The sequence below is a fragment of the Adiantum capillus-veneris genome, chromosome 21, assembly GCF_014529385.1.
Source record: "Adiantum capillus-veneris isolate H3 chromosome 21, ASM1452938v2, whole genome shotgun sequence".
NCBI lineage: Eukaryota > Viridiplantae > Streptophyta > Polypodiopsida > Polypodiales > Pteridaceae > Adiantum > Adiantum capillus-veneris.
In genome coordinates this window covers 61,393,330-61,411,321 of record NC_140951.1, presented here as the reverse complement: position 1 = coordinate 61,411,321, position 17,992 = coordinate 61,393,330, and the positions used below count along the sequence as shown (strand labels likewise).

At 41.7% G+C, this 17,992-nt stretch overlaps 1 protein-coding gene across 4 annotated transcripts in view; it reads left to right on the top strand.

Moving 5' to 3' along the window:
* The window catches only part of LOC147431039 (MBOAT (membrane bound O-acyl transferase) family protein), a 152,155-nt gene extending 138,898 nt beyond the window's left edge, over nt 1–13,257 (top strand). The window contains exons 18-21 of one of the 4 annotated variants that reach the window (XR_015185668.1): nt 6,103–6,152; nt 6,231–6,348; nt 7,206–7,449; nt 12,522–13,257. Coding sequence is in view for 1 of the 4 variants with exons in the window: in XM_086493585.1 (XP_086349711.1) it covers nt 6,103–6,152; nt 6,231–6,290 (110 nt within the window). In the remaining 3 variants the exon portion in view is untranslated. Of the gene's footprint in view, nt 1–6,102; nt 6,153–6,230; nt 6,579–7,205; nt 8,542–12,521 lie in introns of those variants that run through there. The other 3 variants (XR_015185669.1, XR_015185667.1, XM_086493585.1) reach the window with 3 other exon arrangements.
* The last annotated feature ends 4,735 nt before the right edge of the window (nt 13,258–17,992 follow it).

Here is a 17,992-nt window from a genome sequence, read left to right as displayed (position 1 = left end):
CTGTTTGGGGTCGCAATGTTGCCCCAAGACGCCTCTCTTGTCTCCTCTCAAATAGTCGATTGTCACATTCTATTGCTTGAGAGATGAACTCGCTTAGTGTGTGAACCTTTGGCATAGTCAATAAAAGATCTTTTACGTCATCCTTTAATCCCCACCGAAATTGGCTAATGAAATATTCCTCGTGCCAAGTCAGATCACAAGTGAGCTGTTGAAATTCGGATCCATAGATGGATGCAGGTCTTGATCCTTGGCGGAGATTTCTAAGTTTGGTTTCAGCAACCCTTGCTCTATCAATATCCCCAAATGTGGCAGAGAACTCCCGCACAAAAGCTTCAAAGTCATGAATGAGAGGAGATTCTTTTTCAAGTAAGGGAGCAAACCAAGAGAGAGCCGTACCTGAGAGGAGGGTCCCAATAAGGCCTACTTGAGAGGCATCATCTGGATAACGCTCTCGTTGCATTCGAATGAAGAGACGCACTTGTTGGAGAAAACCTCTAAACTTTGATCTAGTCCCATCAAATTTTTCAGGCATGCTGACCTTCGGCTCCTTCTTATGTTGTTGAGTATAGCTGGATCTTGCAGCTTGTGCTTGATGTGTGCTTGTCTCTTGAAGCTCTTGAATTTGACGTTGAAGATCTTGCAACGCCGGTCCCAAGATTAGGGGTTGCCCTGCTTTAAGTTGAGCGTTACTCTCGTGAAGTTCTTGTAACTGAGCTTGAATGCTTTGCAATGCGTTGATGAGACCTTCCATCGTCGGCTCCATGATCGCTTGAGAAGATTAAGAGATGGAAGTCTTGTCAAACTGTTATGAGCGTGTACAGAGCTAGAAGAGAGCAAGAGGAGGCGCTCACCATGTACAAGAACTTGGATTTGATGATAAGCTTAATATTGATTACAAGACTTAACTTTATTAAGAGAGCTAGATACAAGACTTGGATTACATGACTTGAGTACAAGACAAGGCTTGATTGCAAGGACAAGACTTGAATATAAGAACTAGAAGAGGGATTTCCTCATAGGAGGCTCACAACTGGTGTTGGCAAGACTAAGGGGCTTGTGGCCCAAGACCCCTATTTATACTAGTGCTTGAGGAGGTTACTTGAGGAGGTTAGGACTTTCTAGGTTCTTCTTGAGGAGGTTAGAATCTTCTAGAACCTTCTGGATCCGTCTTCAACTTTCTAGAGATTTCCAGAAACTTCTAGATTCTTCCGGGAGCTTCTCCAAGCTTCTAGAAACTTCTTGATCCTTCTAGATTCTTCTAGCGATGATGTAGGCGATGATGCAGGCAACGACTGACTCGCAAGCATCCATGACAAGGTTCAGAGAGTTGGAAAGATTGTGCTTACTGCTGCTAATGGCAGTCCTTTCACACTTGTCGATGCACTTTATGTACCTAGGATCAAGAAGAATCTTTTGTCTGTATCCACACTCGCTAGACTTGGACTCGTAATCAAATTTGTGGATGACAGATGTACAGTTCATGATCTCAGTTTTGGTGAAATTGTTGCATGTGGCCTTTTGTGCCGTGGGCTGTATAAGCTCACTTTGTATGACAAGTGTGGACAAAAATTTGCAAATGTATTTGCAGATTCAAGGGCTATTTCAGATGCAAAACTTTGGCATGCACGTTTTGCAGATCTGAATTTTGCCAGTTTGCTGCGTTTGCAGAAATCTGATATGGTTGCTTCTTTGCCGCCTCTTGAAGCACCTGTCATACATGTTTGTGAAGGTTGTATTTTGGGTAAGATGCAGCGTTCTAAGTTTCCAAAGGATGGTTCAGCTCGGGCCACATGCAAGTGTGCATAGTGATGTTTGTGGGCCTATGCAAACTCCGTCCTTGGGCAATTACCTTTACTTCGTGACTTTCATTGATGATTACTCCAGGCATACATGGGTATTTCCGCTTAAAGTGAAGTTCGAAGTTTTTATGTGCGTCAAAACAATTTTTGGCTATGGCTGAAAATGTTTCGAAATGTACTATGGGCACCCTCCGTTCTGATCGAGGGGGGGAGTATATGTCTCATGAATTTAATGCATTTCTGGCTAGTCGTGGGATAAAACACCAATGTACAGTGTCTTATACACCTCAGCAAAATGGTGTTGTTGAGAGGAAAAACAGGTCACTGACGGAAATGGCATGATGTATAGTCAAAAGTCAAGCTTTGCCGCATTCTTTTTGACTTGAGGCCATCATGTGTGCCATTTATGTACTTACAAGTGTCCTACGAAAGCTTTGCAGTCTATTTCTCCATATGAAGCATGGCATGATAGAAAGCCTTCTATTGAGCACATGCGTGTTTTTGGTTGTTTGGCATATGCTTTGGTGCCACAAACACAGCGCAGAAAATTGGATGATAAGGCTGTAAAATGTATTTTTGTTGGTTATAGTACTGAAAGCAAAGGTTACAGGTTATATCATCCGCAAACAAAGCGTATTCTAGTTTCATGGGATGTAGTGTTTGTGGAAGATTCTGTTCAGTCCTTGCTGTCATGTACTAGAAACAGTAATGTAAGCTCGCAGGACATTTATGATACTTTGTTGCCTCTTTTCAGTGGTGGAAATACGAATGTAAGTTCCAATGAGACAAATGTACAGCCTATGGGGGTTTCTGAAAATGTTTTAGATCAGCCTATTACTGATGCAGATGTACATGATGTACTTGATGAGGAAAGGGCTGAAAATGAGCAGGCTAGAGGTATGCCAAAATGGCTGGTGCACACTTTGCGTGACAGTAAATTGGATGCACCTCTGTCTAGTCGTACTCGTTCAGGCTCTCGCCATGCATCTTATGCATCAAATTGTTATGCTTTGGCTGTGTCTAGCTTACATGATGTTGAGGAGCCTCTGTCTTTTGATGAAGCACAGAATTCAGAAAATTGGATGGCTGCCATGTAATCAGAATATGATGCACTTATAGAAAATGACACATGGACTTTATGTGATTTGCCTTCTGGCAAAAAGGCCATTGGTACGAAGTGGGTTTACAAGTTGAAACGCAAGCTGGATGGTAAGATCGATCACCATAATGCTCGACTTGTTGCAAAGGGTTATGCACAGCAAAAAGGCATAGATTATGCAGAGACTTTTGCTCCCACTTGTCGTATGACTACTGTGCGTTTTCTATGTGCATTGGCAGCTCATTTTGGTTGGGATGTATATCAATGAGACATTGTTACTGCTTTCTTGAATGGTGACATGTTTGAGGAAGTTTATGTAACATAGCCTCGCGGTTTTGTCATAATAGGACAAGAGGACAAAGTGTGCAGATGTAAGCAGGCTTTGTATGGGTTGAAGCAACCTCCTCGTGCTTGGTATGAGAAAGCTGACACTCATTTGGTCAAACGAGGCTTTCGTAACAGTCCAACAGAAATCACATTGTATGTAAAGTGTGAGATGATTTGCTGATCACTGGACCAAATGAAAGACATATTGCTGAATTTAAGGCTGATTTGAATGCTACTTTCAAGATGGAAGATTTGGGGCTGTTGCATCATTACTTGGGCATACAGTTTAAGTAGTGTGATGGTGGTATTAATAGCCTTGTGTCAGAAAAGTTACATAGAGACCTTGCTATGTAAGTTTGGACTTGAGGATTGCAAACCTATTGCCACTCCCATGGAAACAGGTTTGAAGTTGAGTCTACATGATGCTGGCGATCCTGCTGATGTCACTCTTTACCAAACTGTCGTTGTCTGCCTCATTTATGTATGCAACACGAGGCTGGATATTCAGTTTGCAGTCTCACAAGTCAGCAGATTTATGCATAGCCCAGTGTCTAAGCATTGGCAGGCTGTCAAGAGGATTTTCCGCTACCTTAGTGGCACTTTACATCTTGGCTTGTTTTATCCCAAGGGGGGATCATTGCCGCCAGACTTACATTCTTTTTCGGACTTAGATTGGGTTGGTTGTTTTGACACCCGAGTGTTTACAAGTGGTTGTTGTTTCATCTTGGGAGTTCATGTATATCATGGTTGAGCAAGAAGCAACCTATTGTGGCGACTTCGAGTTGTGAGGTTGAGTACAGGGCAGTCTTCACAGCTACGGTTGAGTGTGTATGGCTGAGACGCCTTATGGCTGATTTGGGTGTTGGATAGGACACTGCCAACACTATCTACACTGACAGTCAGAGCGCATTGGCAGTTGCGAGGAACCCAGTTTTTCATGCTCGCACAAAGCACATTGAGGTGCATTACCACTATGTCAGGGAGAGGATCTTAGCAGGAGAGATCAACTTGGCTTATGTGCCAACACAGGACAACCTTGCAGATCTTTTCACAAAGGCATTGTCTCGTGAGAAGCTTGAAGCTTTTCACAAAGCTTTGGGCTTACTCCCCTTTGTGGACTGATCATGTCCTTAGGGCATGGCACTTCCCTTTACTCATGTGCCAGCTCTCGTTCACCGCATCACTCCAGGGGGGATTTGTTACCATATACATGTGGTAGTGATGTGTGAACACACTAGGACCGCTGGGGCCTTTTTTTCCTCGTTAGGAGGTTTTTTCCCCGAGCATTGTATATACACCCATCACTCTAGGGCTATCTATCTTCCATTGCACACTAAGTAACACTCTCTCTATTGTGTGCTTTGAGCTTCCTTTGTCTTCTCCAAGCTGTGTGCGTTTCTCTGCAACCCTAATTCCAACAATCCCAAGGAGGTACACGTTGATTTAGAGAGATCTCTTGCGGAGAAATATCGTCTAAATCAAAGGGCAAGTAGCCGTACAGGTGCAAGAACTCAAAGGCTACCGTTTGGCACGCAAAACGGAGCCCAAACAGAGAATCACAGCTTGCTGTAATTTTTGTAGGTTTTAGGATTTTGACCCTTTTTTATGCCTAAATGTCCCATAGCGTCGAGGAAGCTAGGGAACTACCAAATAGGTGTTTTGGTGCATTTTAGAGGCTAAAAACAGAGATTTCAGCTATTGTATTTTCTCACCAGGTTTGTAAAAGTGCTCTAATGCACGCGAAAATTCAGCTATTACATGGGGATTTTGTCTGTGAAGCCTTCTACTGTCGTTATGTTGCCGAAATTGGGCTAGAGTAGGGGAAATTCCGCCCAATAGAAGTGGGACAGCTCGTAGAAAATTACAGGTTTTTGTCTACTTGGGAGCACTCTAGCTACCAAGTCGTGATTTGTTTTGAAGTGTTGAATTGTAGTCACTGGTTTATTCGTGAAGTTAATATGTGTTGTAAAGGACAGGTAAAGTTAATCAACATATAGATCGGGTGAAAGCCAAAGTTTACAGCCGTTTAGTAAGGCTACAGGCTGGTTCCATGTCATTGCTCATGGAAGGCTGTGCGAGTTGTGTGAATTCATATATCTCGGCTGTAAAAGAAATCATCCTCAATAAGATGACAAAAATGCTCCTTGTAAAAAGTTTTTTTCTTGCGCAACTTCTCAGGATGGCCCATGTCCTCTTTGTATCAATTTGTGTGAAGTGTGTCCAAGCAGTACTAAGAGGCTGGCAATCTGTCCAGCAATTGCAAGCAAGTTGATACTTGAATCTTGTGCATACCAACACCTAGAGTGTCTCCAATGCCTGGCTGTCTAGATGACTTGAGAAGCAATCAATGACCTAAAAGCATAGTCACAAGGGACGTGTCCCGAGGAGTGGGGACGGAGGACGGGGGACGGGGCTCAAATGGATTTTTAGTGTAAAAAAGAGGGTGGGACGGCAAGTGGGGACAGAAAGCCCAAAAATGGGCGTCCCCTGTGACTATGCCTAAAAGCTCCCACAACCCATGTTTACTAGATATTGATCTAGTACGTCGACCACAACCGATGTATCATCTAACAACTTCTTGTGGAACTGTGGCCTTAACACCGGATCATTCTAGAGATTGCTGTGAGCAGTAAGTGTATATAGGAGGGGAAGGGGGGGGACATGTAGTGATGGCAATGGCAAGGTGAGCTGGGAGGTGGGGACTAAGAGTGACAGCAGTGAGCAACAAGTGCGAGTATAGCAGATAATATTTGCAAAATCTCAGCATCAACATGTGGCACCTCAGCTTCCTTACTGTTTGCTAGGATCCAACCTATTTTAATAATATTGTGTTCTAGTCTAGCTGCTAGCATTACTAATCAGTGTGCTTGAATGCAGATATCCCCACATCGTTAGCAATTCTTTTTTCATTCTACATCGGGACAAAAGTAAGCATCATTTTGTTTTGCAAAGGATATCTTTTTCTGTGTCACATTACTTATCTTCTGCGTGCTGTTTTCATTCAGCTCATGTTTCATGTAAGAGAGATAAAAATGCTTCGGGAGAGGAACAAACAGGCAGATTGACGTACGAGTTCACATAAGTTGTTATGGGGTCAACATTGAGGAGATTCATAATTGAAATGTATGCTCTTTCATCGATCACAATGCTTTTTTTATAAGCCTTGGATTTTGGCTTTTAACCAAGCATACAAAAATAATTAACTATTAGTGGGAATAGAGATTCAATATTTAGTTGAATGTGGTCTTGATGTCCATTAAAAATTTGTTAAAGACTTATTGTATTTTGTGAGGAATGCATCATAAATCGAAGGTAAAATTAAACAAGATGGATGCCCATGCCCTTTTTCTTTATGTCAGACTTTTTGTTAAATCAATGTGTAACAAAACTGATATGCTGCATTGAGTACATTAAATTCATTGAGTGTTCTTTCTCTGTCTGTCCTCTATTTACTAAAAATGGCTTACGTCAGGTGCGATTGGGCCGGAACAGGCGTTAGCTTAGGATTCATGTAGTTCAATGTTTAAGCTCTATGTTGACTTGGTCAATATAAATTGAGTAGGTTAATGCCATGACTGATAGAAAATGGCGTCTGGAGAGAGAAACAGAAAGATAGTCTTTGTTCTGATACCCACTTCATGTCACTTTTTAGTGGCAGAAAATGACTTCCACTCTTCCGAGTCCCCTTTCCAAGTTTAGTGCAATGTTCCATGTTACTTTTGTTAATGTGATGACAATGAAAGAGGACATTATTGGGCTTTGAGCTTCCAAAAATCAGTTCTGTTGTCTGCAGCTCCTTTTCTGCCATTGAAATCCCCCCTATTATCATTTTTACAGAATTTGCTAAAATTTACCAATAGTTTCCCATCATTGATTTGGCAAGCACAAAAATTGAGAGTTTTTTTGTCTGTAGCTGCCATAAATCCTTGTGTTTCAGCATATGTTTGATCCATTTTGATGGGATATGCATTGTATGCCAGGTACGTTATAAAACTGTACAAGTAGCATGAAGTGAGGCTGTCTCTGCTCAAGAAGAAACGGTACATCTCCATCTCCTTACCGCAGCCAAAGCACGCTTTTTATGGTTGGTGAGCCTCCCCGTCTCTCTCCTTGTCTCCCTCTCTGTGATAAGCGCTCCCCATGAGATGTGGGCTATCTCTGCTCAAGAAGAAACAGTACATCTGCATCTCCTAGGCCTCAGCAAAAGCCCACTATTCAGAGCAGGTGAGCCTCCCCATCTCTCTTCTTGTCTCCTCTCTGTGATAACCGATCTCTGTATGTGGAGACGTGAGTGTAGAGCTCTACACTATCGTAAAACCAGCTGTTTTGGGGCATAGTCCCAGATCTAGGAGGCTCCCTGGAATGGACACGGTGGTGGAAGCTCTATACTGCAGCTGTGGAGCAGTGACGCGAGCTGTGTGGTGAGAGTATCCATGGGTGCTAAGGGATTCATGACTAGCAGTTCATCATGTACTCTACTAGCGTATATGTCAGCCATATTATGGTGAAGTAGGTGGTAGTATGTGGGGTCTGTAGATCTGGTGCTGGCATCGCTGATACACCGGCTAGTGAGAATGCAAGATATGTATGATCCTCCTCTTTACACTGCCCTTTTGCCATTCTTTCTTGCTTTTTTAATTTTTAACTCTCTTGGCCCGATCTGTGAAGGGAAGTGGGTGCCTGAATGCAAATATTTAAATTGTTTTTCCTTTTTTTTTGGTTTCTTTTTTCGCTCAAAAGTGGCTGTGGTGGCCTCTTCAATGTGGTGGTACCCTCCCTACGAACGCAACTTGATGGTTTTGGACGGATGAGAGCCTCCACTCATGATTTTAGACCGGTGGTTTTCTCACATTGGTGCTCCCTCCCTTTATTCATCCTCGCCCTACTAGTGGTTGCCCTATTGGTTTTCAAGGCCGACTTTATTGGACCATCTTTTGGTGGTTCTTTTTAGTGGCTACCTAATGGTTGACCCGAGGTCTCCTCAATTCCTCCATTGGTGGTGCTTTCTTCTATTGTTGGTGGTTGCTTTGCTGGCTTCCCTGCTGATCCGATTGGCCTCCTTTTCGGTGGTGCCTTTTAGCAGCTATGTTGTGGTTGCCTCACGGTCACTTCAACCTCCTCCATAGCAATTCACTAGCATTTACCTTTTTCTTCTCAAGCAGTACCTTTTGTTGCAGTAGCTTTGGTTATCCTTTTGCAACATCTTTCCACCCATCCCTCAACCTCTTTTGTAGTTGTTGCTCCTCGCGACGTCTTTTGATGTTGTCTTGGCTTCTTCAATTACACCCCATATCTACCTCGCAGGAGGAGTCCCTATTTACTTTGGTGGAGAAGGTAGTCAAGTGCTGCTTCGTCTAGCCTTTGGTCACAGAGAGCAGGATTCTCCAGCAAAATTTTGACTCTCATTAGGAAAAAGTTTGGTTCATTTGCCTGCATTGTGGCTCCTCTTCAGTCATCCATTTCTTTACCTTCCTTCATACCTGTGGTTGCAGTCCCCCTCTTTTGTATATTGGCATCACTGTCAGTTTCCCAGCTATGGTTTTTATTCATTGAAAGTTTCAGCAATTTTTTTCACCACCAGTTGTATCTGTTATTGCCTAAAGTAGCATCTTTTGTGATGTAAGTGCCTTTGGGCTTTGATGTAATATGATGGGTATCAAGCCCCCTTTTGTGTGTGTGTGTGTGTGTGTGTGTGTAAGAGAGAGAGTCAGATTTTGACCTATTGGACCCTGTGGCGTCAACGCAACAGCTGCATGTTCTCTCGTGCCGATGCAAATCCACTTCATTTTTTCAAGATTTCCCTTTGGCACTTCTTACGTTTTGCCTGGGAAGTGGGCGATGTCACTTGAGACATTATCAGCTTGGAATGCTTTTAGCCCTTTTTCGTGGATGAATACTTTAGACTTCATGCCTTTGTATTTGCTCTTTTCTGTGGGTTTTCCTCCCCTTGAGGTTTCCGACTTTTAAATTAATCCCAAAGATTTACAAAATAAAAAAAGTAAGTGTGTGTGTGTGTGTGTGTGTGTGTGTGTGTTTGTGAGGGAGCTCTAGCGGGAGATTCAAAACATGCTTGCTGCTCATTCGCCCATTCCTCCTCTGGATAAAGACTCTCGCTTCTCTGATTGGAATCTGCCTACTACTAGATTGGACTGCATCTTAGCTGCCAGTGTCTATGCCATTCTTCAGTCTGATGTATGGATTGTGCATCGGGGTAATCAGCTGCAGTCGCTTTTCGAGTCATCCTTGTGGTGGCAACACGCATTGTCTCGCATTTGGCAGAGTCATCTGCCTCTCAAGGAACGTGTTTTCTTGTGGCGGTGCTTGGTGGGAGCTCTACCTGTTGGCAGTGTGTTGCATGCTCGGCATATTGCGCCTTCCCGCTGCCCAGATGCCTTGAAGCTAAGGAGACCGTGCCACACTTGTTGTGATGTTGTCATCACTCTAGAGCCTTCATTCGGCAAGTGTCGACTGCTCTTCGACTACGTTTTCCTTCCGGCTCTTTTCACAAACAATTTTGGCTTTTTGGGGTGCTTCGGTCACCACAATCTCAGTTTGCGGTCTTCTTCACCTGGGTCAGATTTTGGACTATGTGGGCCATCTGGCATCATAGGAACTCCTTAATGTTCTAGGGCACTTTTGTTGACCCCTTTCCCTATTTCAAATTATCTCTTGATCAAGCGTTGCATTTTGCCTAGAAGCTGGAGACATCACTCTTGATGCCTACAGGATTTACTTTGATTGTTTCTAGCCTTCGGAGCCTCATAGTGCTCCGTCTTTTGTATCCCTTTCTTTTCGTGGATTTTCCTCGCTTTGAGGTTTCCCACTTGTAAATTAATCAAAGCAGATTTACAAAAAAAAGTGTGTGTGTGTGTGTGTGTGTGTGTGAGAGAGAGAGAGAGAGAGAGAGAGAGAGAGAGAGAGAGAGAGAGAAATGAAATGAAATGTTATATTAATGTCTTCAAAAGGCCATAGTGACCTATGAGACGAGAGAGAGAGAGAGAGAGAGAGAGAGAGAGAGAGAGAGAGAGAGAGAGAGAGAGATGAAATGACCTATGAGACCAAACTGTTACAAAATTGTTCTGATACAATGTCTGGGTACAAAAAGACTAGAACAAAAATACTACTACTACTAGAATCCATCGTCAGAGAGAGAGAGAGAGAGAGAGAGAGAGAGAGAGAGAGAGAGAGAGAGAGAGAGAAGTTCCAAAGACGGATGCAGGGAAATTCACTGAGGCAACGTGCTCAATATGTCAGCGTGCATGAGAAAGGAAAAAGAGAAAAGAGAGGTGATGTCCTCTTGGGCATACAAATAGCCCCTTGACAAAAGCAGATAGACAAAGAGAAGAAGAAGAGAGTTTTAACGTCGTAGGAAACTATCCCAAGAGACCTTAAAGATCTATCTCACGAGGAGAGTTGAACTCAAGACTTGTTATTCAAGAGGGAAATGTCATGGTCATCTAAATTTGGTCAAATGACCAATGAATTAAAACAAGTATTCCATATTGTTTATTTATTACTGGTTTCTTTTGCGAAAGCTAACTAGTTCGATGAAAGAGAAACATTATGCACACAAGTGAGTGTGTGTTGGCAAGATTATAACTCAAGCAAATTAGGTTCCAAGTTCAATTAACTTGGACTCATAAACACAATCTTGAGTAGTTGCTAAGCCATCACAAGTTCACCATAAACAAGAGAGATGTAATACAAAATAGAATTGGTTTATTCATTCAAGAAATGAGCTTTAAGTAGCTCTACAACCTTGCACCACTGCATGTGGGATAATTCCACCTTTCCGCTCCTTGACTCATACTCTAGTACTATAGGACAAAGCTCACACCTTACAATCCTCCCCTTGAGGATTGCACTAGGAAGAAGCTGAAGAAATTGACATCTCTGGCACACTCCAATCCAAGAACATCTCCAATCCAAGAGACCATCCCCAACCCATGAGACAAATTGTCTCTAATCCAAGTGACACTCAGCACCTCCCCTCAAATCGATGTATAAAATTGAGACCAAGCTAGTCCAAGCTATCTCCAAACAAATACGATTGAAGGGGAAAGGCAAAACAAAAAGCTAGAGAACATCGTCATAGACTAGAAGGCTATTGACGCCTTCTTCTTCATCTTCATCTTTGTTTTCTTCTCCCAAATAGACTTTGGGCCTTGGAATTCTACTCGTGCTATCCCTGTCCTTTTTGATACACTTGGAAGGAAGGTGACCTTCCTTCCTTCAAATGCTGCAAGTCTTTGATGCTAGACCGTCCTTTGCTATGTGCCCTTCTTAGCCACACTCGAAAAAAGTTTTGTTACTAGAGCTAACTACAAAAGCTCCTCCCCCTAAAGTAGCATTCCTCCCTTGCTTCTTCTCCTTAGACATCAAAGAGTTGATTACATCTTGAAAATCTGGTGTTGGATCCTTCTCCTCAATGATGATCATTATTTGGTCAAATCTAGGTGGTAAGGTTGCTAGAAGAACTGTAATTTTGTTCTCCTGTAATATTGCATTATTGACATAAGCTAGTTGTGTGGTCATGATTTTAAGGCGATTGACCAAGCTTGCAATATCTTCGTTATGTTCCATTTTCAATTTGTATAGATCCTTCTTTAGGCTCACTTTGTTCTTCTTTTCCCTAGCTGTTTTTTTCTAGTGCTTCACATGCAACCGATGAGGTTTGGCAATCATGACTAAAGTGTACACAATTTTCATGTAGTGCAGTGATTATGATTCCTAATGCCTGCTCATCCTCGGCTTGATTTTGTGTGCTCATAGATCGTGTCAGTAGGTGTGCACCATCAACAGTTTTTGGATTAATGATTGTTGGCTTTACTACTCCCCACAATTGATTTTTCATTAAGTAACCTTTCAACTTGGTTTGCCAAGTGTGAAAGACCTCCCCATTCAATTTCCTAAGCCCTTTCTCTTCCATTGCGCTTATAGAGGGGTCTTAGCTCAGGAGATTCTCCCAGCCAGTTTCTACCTCTTTACACGAGCACAAACACCCCTTATGAGATTTATTTGCAAGTTATTGTGCTTGGCTGCAAAATTTTAGGGTTAATTGTAAGAGAGAGAGAGAGAGAGAGAGAGAGAGAGAGAGAGAGAGAGATCTTTTTGTGAAGCTCCTCTTCACTTGGAGTGAAGCTCCCCTTCACAAAAAAAGGTTGTCTTCTTTGATTGCTTGGAAATGCTCGATGCGAAGTTTTAAAGCCTTGAAGATTCTTGATGGGTTTAAACTTCTTTGCTTTCTTACAAATGCTCTTTTGTACAAGACTGAAGATTTTCCTTTGGAATAGTAGGTTGTCGGACCCTCAGCTAAGGGAGCCGGAAGCTGCAGGTTTGTGGGAATAGTTTCTCAATATGGGCCTTTTAGGCTAATGGCCTTGGCCACAAAAGTCGGTTGTGGGAAAGGCCCCTTAACTGGAGTTCTTGAGGCCCATGGGAAGTGATGCTAATAGGCAAAAGGCATCCCCGACAATGTGTGACAATGCAAGACTGGTTGTGGACAGCGGGCAGGGCACCAGGAGCTCAAAATTTTTTTGCATGAGAAGAGCTAGGCCATGTGTCAACAGCAATGCAGAGTCGAGGGCAACGAGAGCCACTTGGTGTCGACATCAGTGCAAAGTCAAGGGTGATGAGGGCCAAGTGGTGGCCAACGGGGCTACTGAGTTGGGCAGCACTAATGAGATTAGGTGATAGCCCTCGGGTGTTGAAAGGGAGCAGGAGATGGGATAGTCGATAGCAAGACATAGGAGCCTCTTCCGAGCTGCCCCACGACGGCCCTTAAGAAAGTCAAAGGCAAAACTTTTTAAAAACATGGGACCCTTCCACGTGCTCTCAAAGGAAAAACCTCCTCCACCAAAGATAATCCTCCACATCGAGTTCACAAAGACCTTTTTTTAGTTAGGTAATTATGTGAGTCTAATGAACTCAATTGCAGCTTATGGAAAGCTGAAAAACAAAGGCAATTTAAGAGCTTAATAGAATGGCTTAAACATTTGATAATTAGATGCTTGAAGGCTCTACGGAATGGTGTTAAAAAAGGCTTTGCGCACACACAAATTGCACGAAGTGATAATGATTATGATGAGAATTATGTTACCACAAAGTAGGCTAAAAAGGAGCACAAAGTGCACACTAATTGAACAATTACACACACAATTAATGCTAAATGAGAGTTCCCTTTCACCTTAATCACCAAAGAGTAGTGAAGCATTCTTTGGTCCACATGGTGACTAGGGATTAGAATTATTAAGCTAATGCAAATGGAGATTAGGGATTTCTAATTGCACAAATGCATAACAAGAAATTTTGCTAGCATAACCTAGCGCTCTGATACCAATTGATGGGAATGGGATTGTGCTAGCTAGGGTGGATAAAAGAGAAACATCGTGCACACAAGTGAGTGTGTGTTGGCTAGATTTTACTCAAGCAAATTAGGTTCCATGATCAGTTAACTTGGACTCATAAACACGATCTTGAGTTGTTGCTAAGCCATCACAAGCTCATCATAAACAAGAGAGATGAAATGCAAAAATTGGTTTATTCGTTCATGAAATGAGCTTTAAGTAGCTCTACAGCCTTGCACCACTGCATGTGGTATATTCCACCTTTCCTTCTTGACTCATACTCTAGTACTCTAGGACAAAGCTTACCCCTTACAATATGTGTGTTCCTACTTGAGGGACTATTCTCACCGAGTTGATGGGCTTGAAAGCTTGACATATGTATAGACTAACCACACGTTTTTGCATGCATGCACCTAAAAAAGGAATGGTGTATGTAAGTTCCTACCTAAGGGACTATTCCCACTGAGTAGACGGGTCTGAACCCAAAAACACATTCATAGATTAACCATGAAGTGACACACAAAGGGGGACTATTCCCACCGAGTAGACGAGCCTGAACTCAACAACACATTCATAGGTCAACCATGAAGTGAATACATAGAAAGGGGAAAATTGCAGGTTTTCACACAAGCAAGCAATCCCCTTGCTTACAAACTGATGCAAATTGTTGATGTGTCAATTTTTTAACATTTTTCTCAAAAATGGCTATTTGTTACCATTTTAATGCCATTTGGTCCAATAATGACTAGTTTTATCATTAAAAAACCCAAAGGAGCTAGGGAAAATCTCTAGTTTTGCAAAACAAAAATCCTTCAGCTCAAATTGCATGTTGAACATCAATTTTTCTACTTTTTATAATCATTCAACACATATGTGATGGTTGCACCACCTCATAGCTATTTTTGGCAGTTTTTGCTTGCATCGAATTTTGTAGGCAAGAGGAGTGTGCCACCATAAAACACTTGACGTATGTACATACTCAAACCAAATTAGGCATGTTACAAAGTGAGAAAACATGCAACAACACCACATCTAGGGCCACAACTCCCCAGATAAATATGTACATGACAACAACCACAATAGCCGCTTTCACATATATCACAATATGTATATTATTGCATTTATCCCCATGCATCAAAAGTATAAAAAGCAAGATGAGTGTTTTTATTTCACAATGAGTACGTGCCATAGCACGACAATATTATATGTCCTTAGATAAATCTTAAGTGTCCAGTGTAACAACTTCTAAAACTTGGCTTTCTACCTTTGTGCTAGAAGCTAAGCACAAAAATGCATGCAAAGTGCTCTCAGATGAAACCATGTGTCCCATACCATATGGCTTCATTCAAGTTTGCTTTGTTGCCATTTAAGGATCATTGCTCCTTTTCATTGAGACTAGTATCCGAATTTCTAATAATGCTTGATCAATAACATTTATGTGATTGTATCTCTTCTTTTTTGTTATTTGTATAGACATAGGGACTGACTCGTCCATGGGTGACAGCTAGAATGCCTCCATCCTCTGGCTATTCACAAAATGTGATGGACTAACTTGTACAGACGTAGGGACTAACTCATCCATGGGTGACAACTAGAATGCCTCCATCATCTGGCTATTCCCAAAATGTGATGGACTAGGTGGCTATCCAGTTGTCTCCTACATGTGAGCATATCAACATAATGTTCAGGGTTTTAGGGTGCTTCATATTCACTTTAAATTTGTTCAAGAACCCACACTTTCATTTCTTATTGCTCGCATGTTGGCCCCCCGCTTCTTGCCTTGATTATCTCTACGTGTTTCCCACATGAGAGGAGAAAAAGGGAGGTAAAATCTTCTAGTCTCTCATAGCTTCCAATTTATATTATGCTTTTGTCATGATTGATATTTGGTTGCATGGGGGTTTCACGCTCTAATCTTGCACCAATGTGGCTTGTTCAATGTCGCAACACAAAATTATGCCCAAAATGTGGAGCCAGCCCGATATCACAAAGAACTCTTAGTAAAAGGAGCCAACTGATGGCACAAATAACTCTACATATAGAATGTGGCTCAAAAGATGCTAAGGATTTTTTCCACTTGTGCCTTGCATAAAATGCTTCTTTTGACGAAAACCAATAATGGCTATTACATCATAGATAAAGGTCAATTCCTCTACATACGGTGCACAAAGAGTTCTTGAAAATTGTTTGACTTGGAAGCATGTTAATTGCACCCGGCTAGAGTTTGCTCAAGCTCTTAGAAAATTACAGCTTGATTTCGCAATGGATGGCAATTTCAATACATTTGAGTAGCACTCCACATTGGTTGTGACAACAAAGAAGGGACACTTGTTCTTAAGATTGCTTGTGCCATGCCAATACAAATCAAAGAACATGGAAGTTTATCTTCATTGTATAGTAGAGAAGTTAAAATATCTTCAGAGAGGTGTGGCAATGTTAGGTATCAATTAGCACACATCTTGTGGCAATGCTTCAATTTGAGGTATCCTCATGTGTGATTTTTAGGGCTATGAAGAGTAATCAAGTAAAACAAATAATGCTCTACATTGTTGTAGTAGTCATGTGAGTTTAGCATCCACTACGCACACTCAGTTCAAAATTATATATTTAGATATTGTCATTAGAGATGCAATCCATGCTCTTGCAATCCAATGCATGTCCTCTATCACTAGCCACTTAATGCATGTCCTTTGTCACTAATTACCATAATGCATGCCATCTGTCACTAGTGACTAGAATGCATGTTTTCTATAAGGTCCAGCATTGTGCACACTATGATTTCATGCATTGAATAAAACAAATATCAATGTCAGCATTTGCTCCTTCTATGGTCTTGTGTGAGAGCTTTCTTGGGTGCACACCTCCATGCATGGCTACAAAAGGGTAGATGGACCAAAAGGGCCTACATGATGAGGAGCTTCAACACCAGATAAAGAGGTTCGTAAGACTATTTAAGTTATATTATTACATCAATACCCTACAAAACACTCCAAATGCCCTTTGACGCAAGAACATGTGTCATCATCTAAGCCCACATTGGGTAGTTATCCCCATCTAGTGTATCCTTAGTAGCAAACATATTGAAAACATCGGTGTTGTTATCAGTCATGGCAAGTGACTGCACTTGATGTGAAAACTTCTTGGAAAGAGGAAAACAAAGTAGGACGGACACATGCTATATAGCACCACCCAAAGAGGCCTGTAAGGGACATGTTTTGCAAAAAATTGCACTAATAAATTTTGCATAAAAGGATGAAATTGTATGTGCAGTACTGCCTTTAGTGGGAACGGAGGTTGAAACGATCCTGAATCAAAATTTTGAGCATACACAGCTCGACAAGCTGTCCGAAAGTAGTGTTGACCTACTGACACACACCAAAGCTTACCCTAATTGGAGAAAGTGAGTAGGCATGTGCTGGCGATGCTGGAGACTATGCGCGAGAGGATGTAACCTACTCTGATACCAATTGTTGTAATTAGGGTTGCAACAAAAAACACATGGCTTGGAGAAGATGAAGAAGTCAAGGCACACAATAGAGAGTGTTTTTATTAGTGCACAATGTCAAGATAAGTTAGGCCTAGAGTGATGGGCGTATATACATGCATGGGGTAAAAAACCTCCTAGTGAGGGAAAAATGTCATGGTGGTCCTAAATGTGTTCACACACATCACTACCACATATATGGTAACCGAATGTAAATCCTTGGGGAAAACATTGTTGTATTCCCAAAGAAACTCCTCGAGTTGTAGTGTAACTCATGCTTAATTGTGGCCTAAATAAGTGTTGTGGTTATTTTGTAAGCTCATAGCTTGCTAAAAGTTAAAACCATTCCATCATATGAGTTGCTAGCCATGGTAGAGAAAGAATAGGGAGAAGTGTATAGTGTGGAGGAAGATTCACATACAAAAGAAAATTCATCACTTAATCTGGAACTTAAATGAGAAGTTGACAAGGCATGACACAACAAGTGAAAAGAAAAACTTTGTCTATTTCATTGTCATAGTTAAAAAATTCAACTATAAAAAAAAGCAGTGAATGAAGTATGTTATATTCTCCCAACACTAGCACACACGAACATTGGTTTAACATTAGACTGTTATGCTGGTAGGGATGGTGTAATGTAGGATCCAACCCATGCAAACACTTCAAGTTGAGAATCACATCTACCTTATCCATGGCCATGACTCGGAAATCTAAATTCATGATGTACCCTTCAACCTCAAGGGGGATAATTTAAACTTGTTTCTTCCACACGTTGGCATCATTACCTTTCATTAGTGCTACCTTTTAGCGATGTGAGTTGGGATTCTATTGCAGATTTAACTTCTTAACTAACTTATGGTTAAGGAAGTTGTGAGAGGACCATTCTCTACTAAGATACACACCTTGTGTCCCTTGCTAGTGCCATGCATTCCCAAAA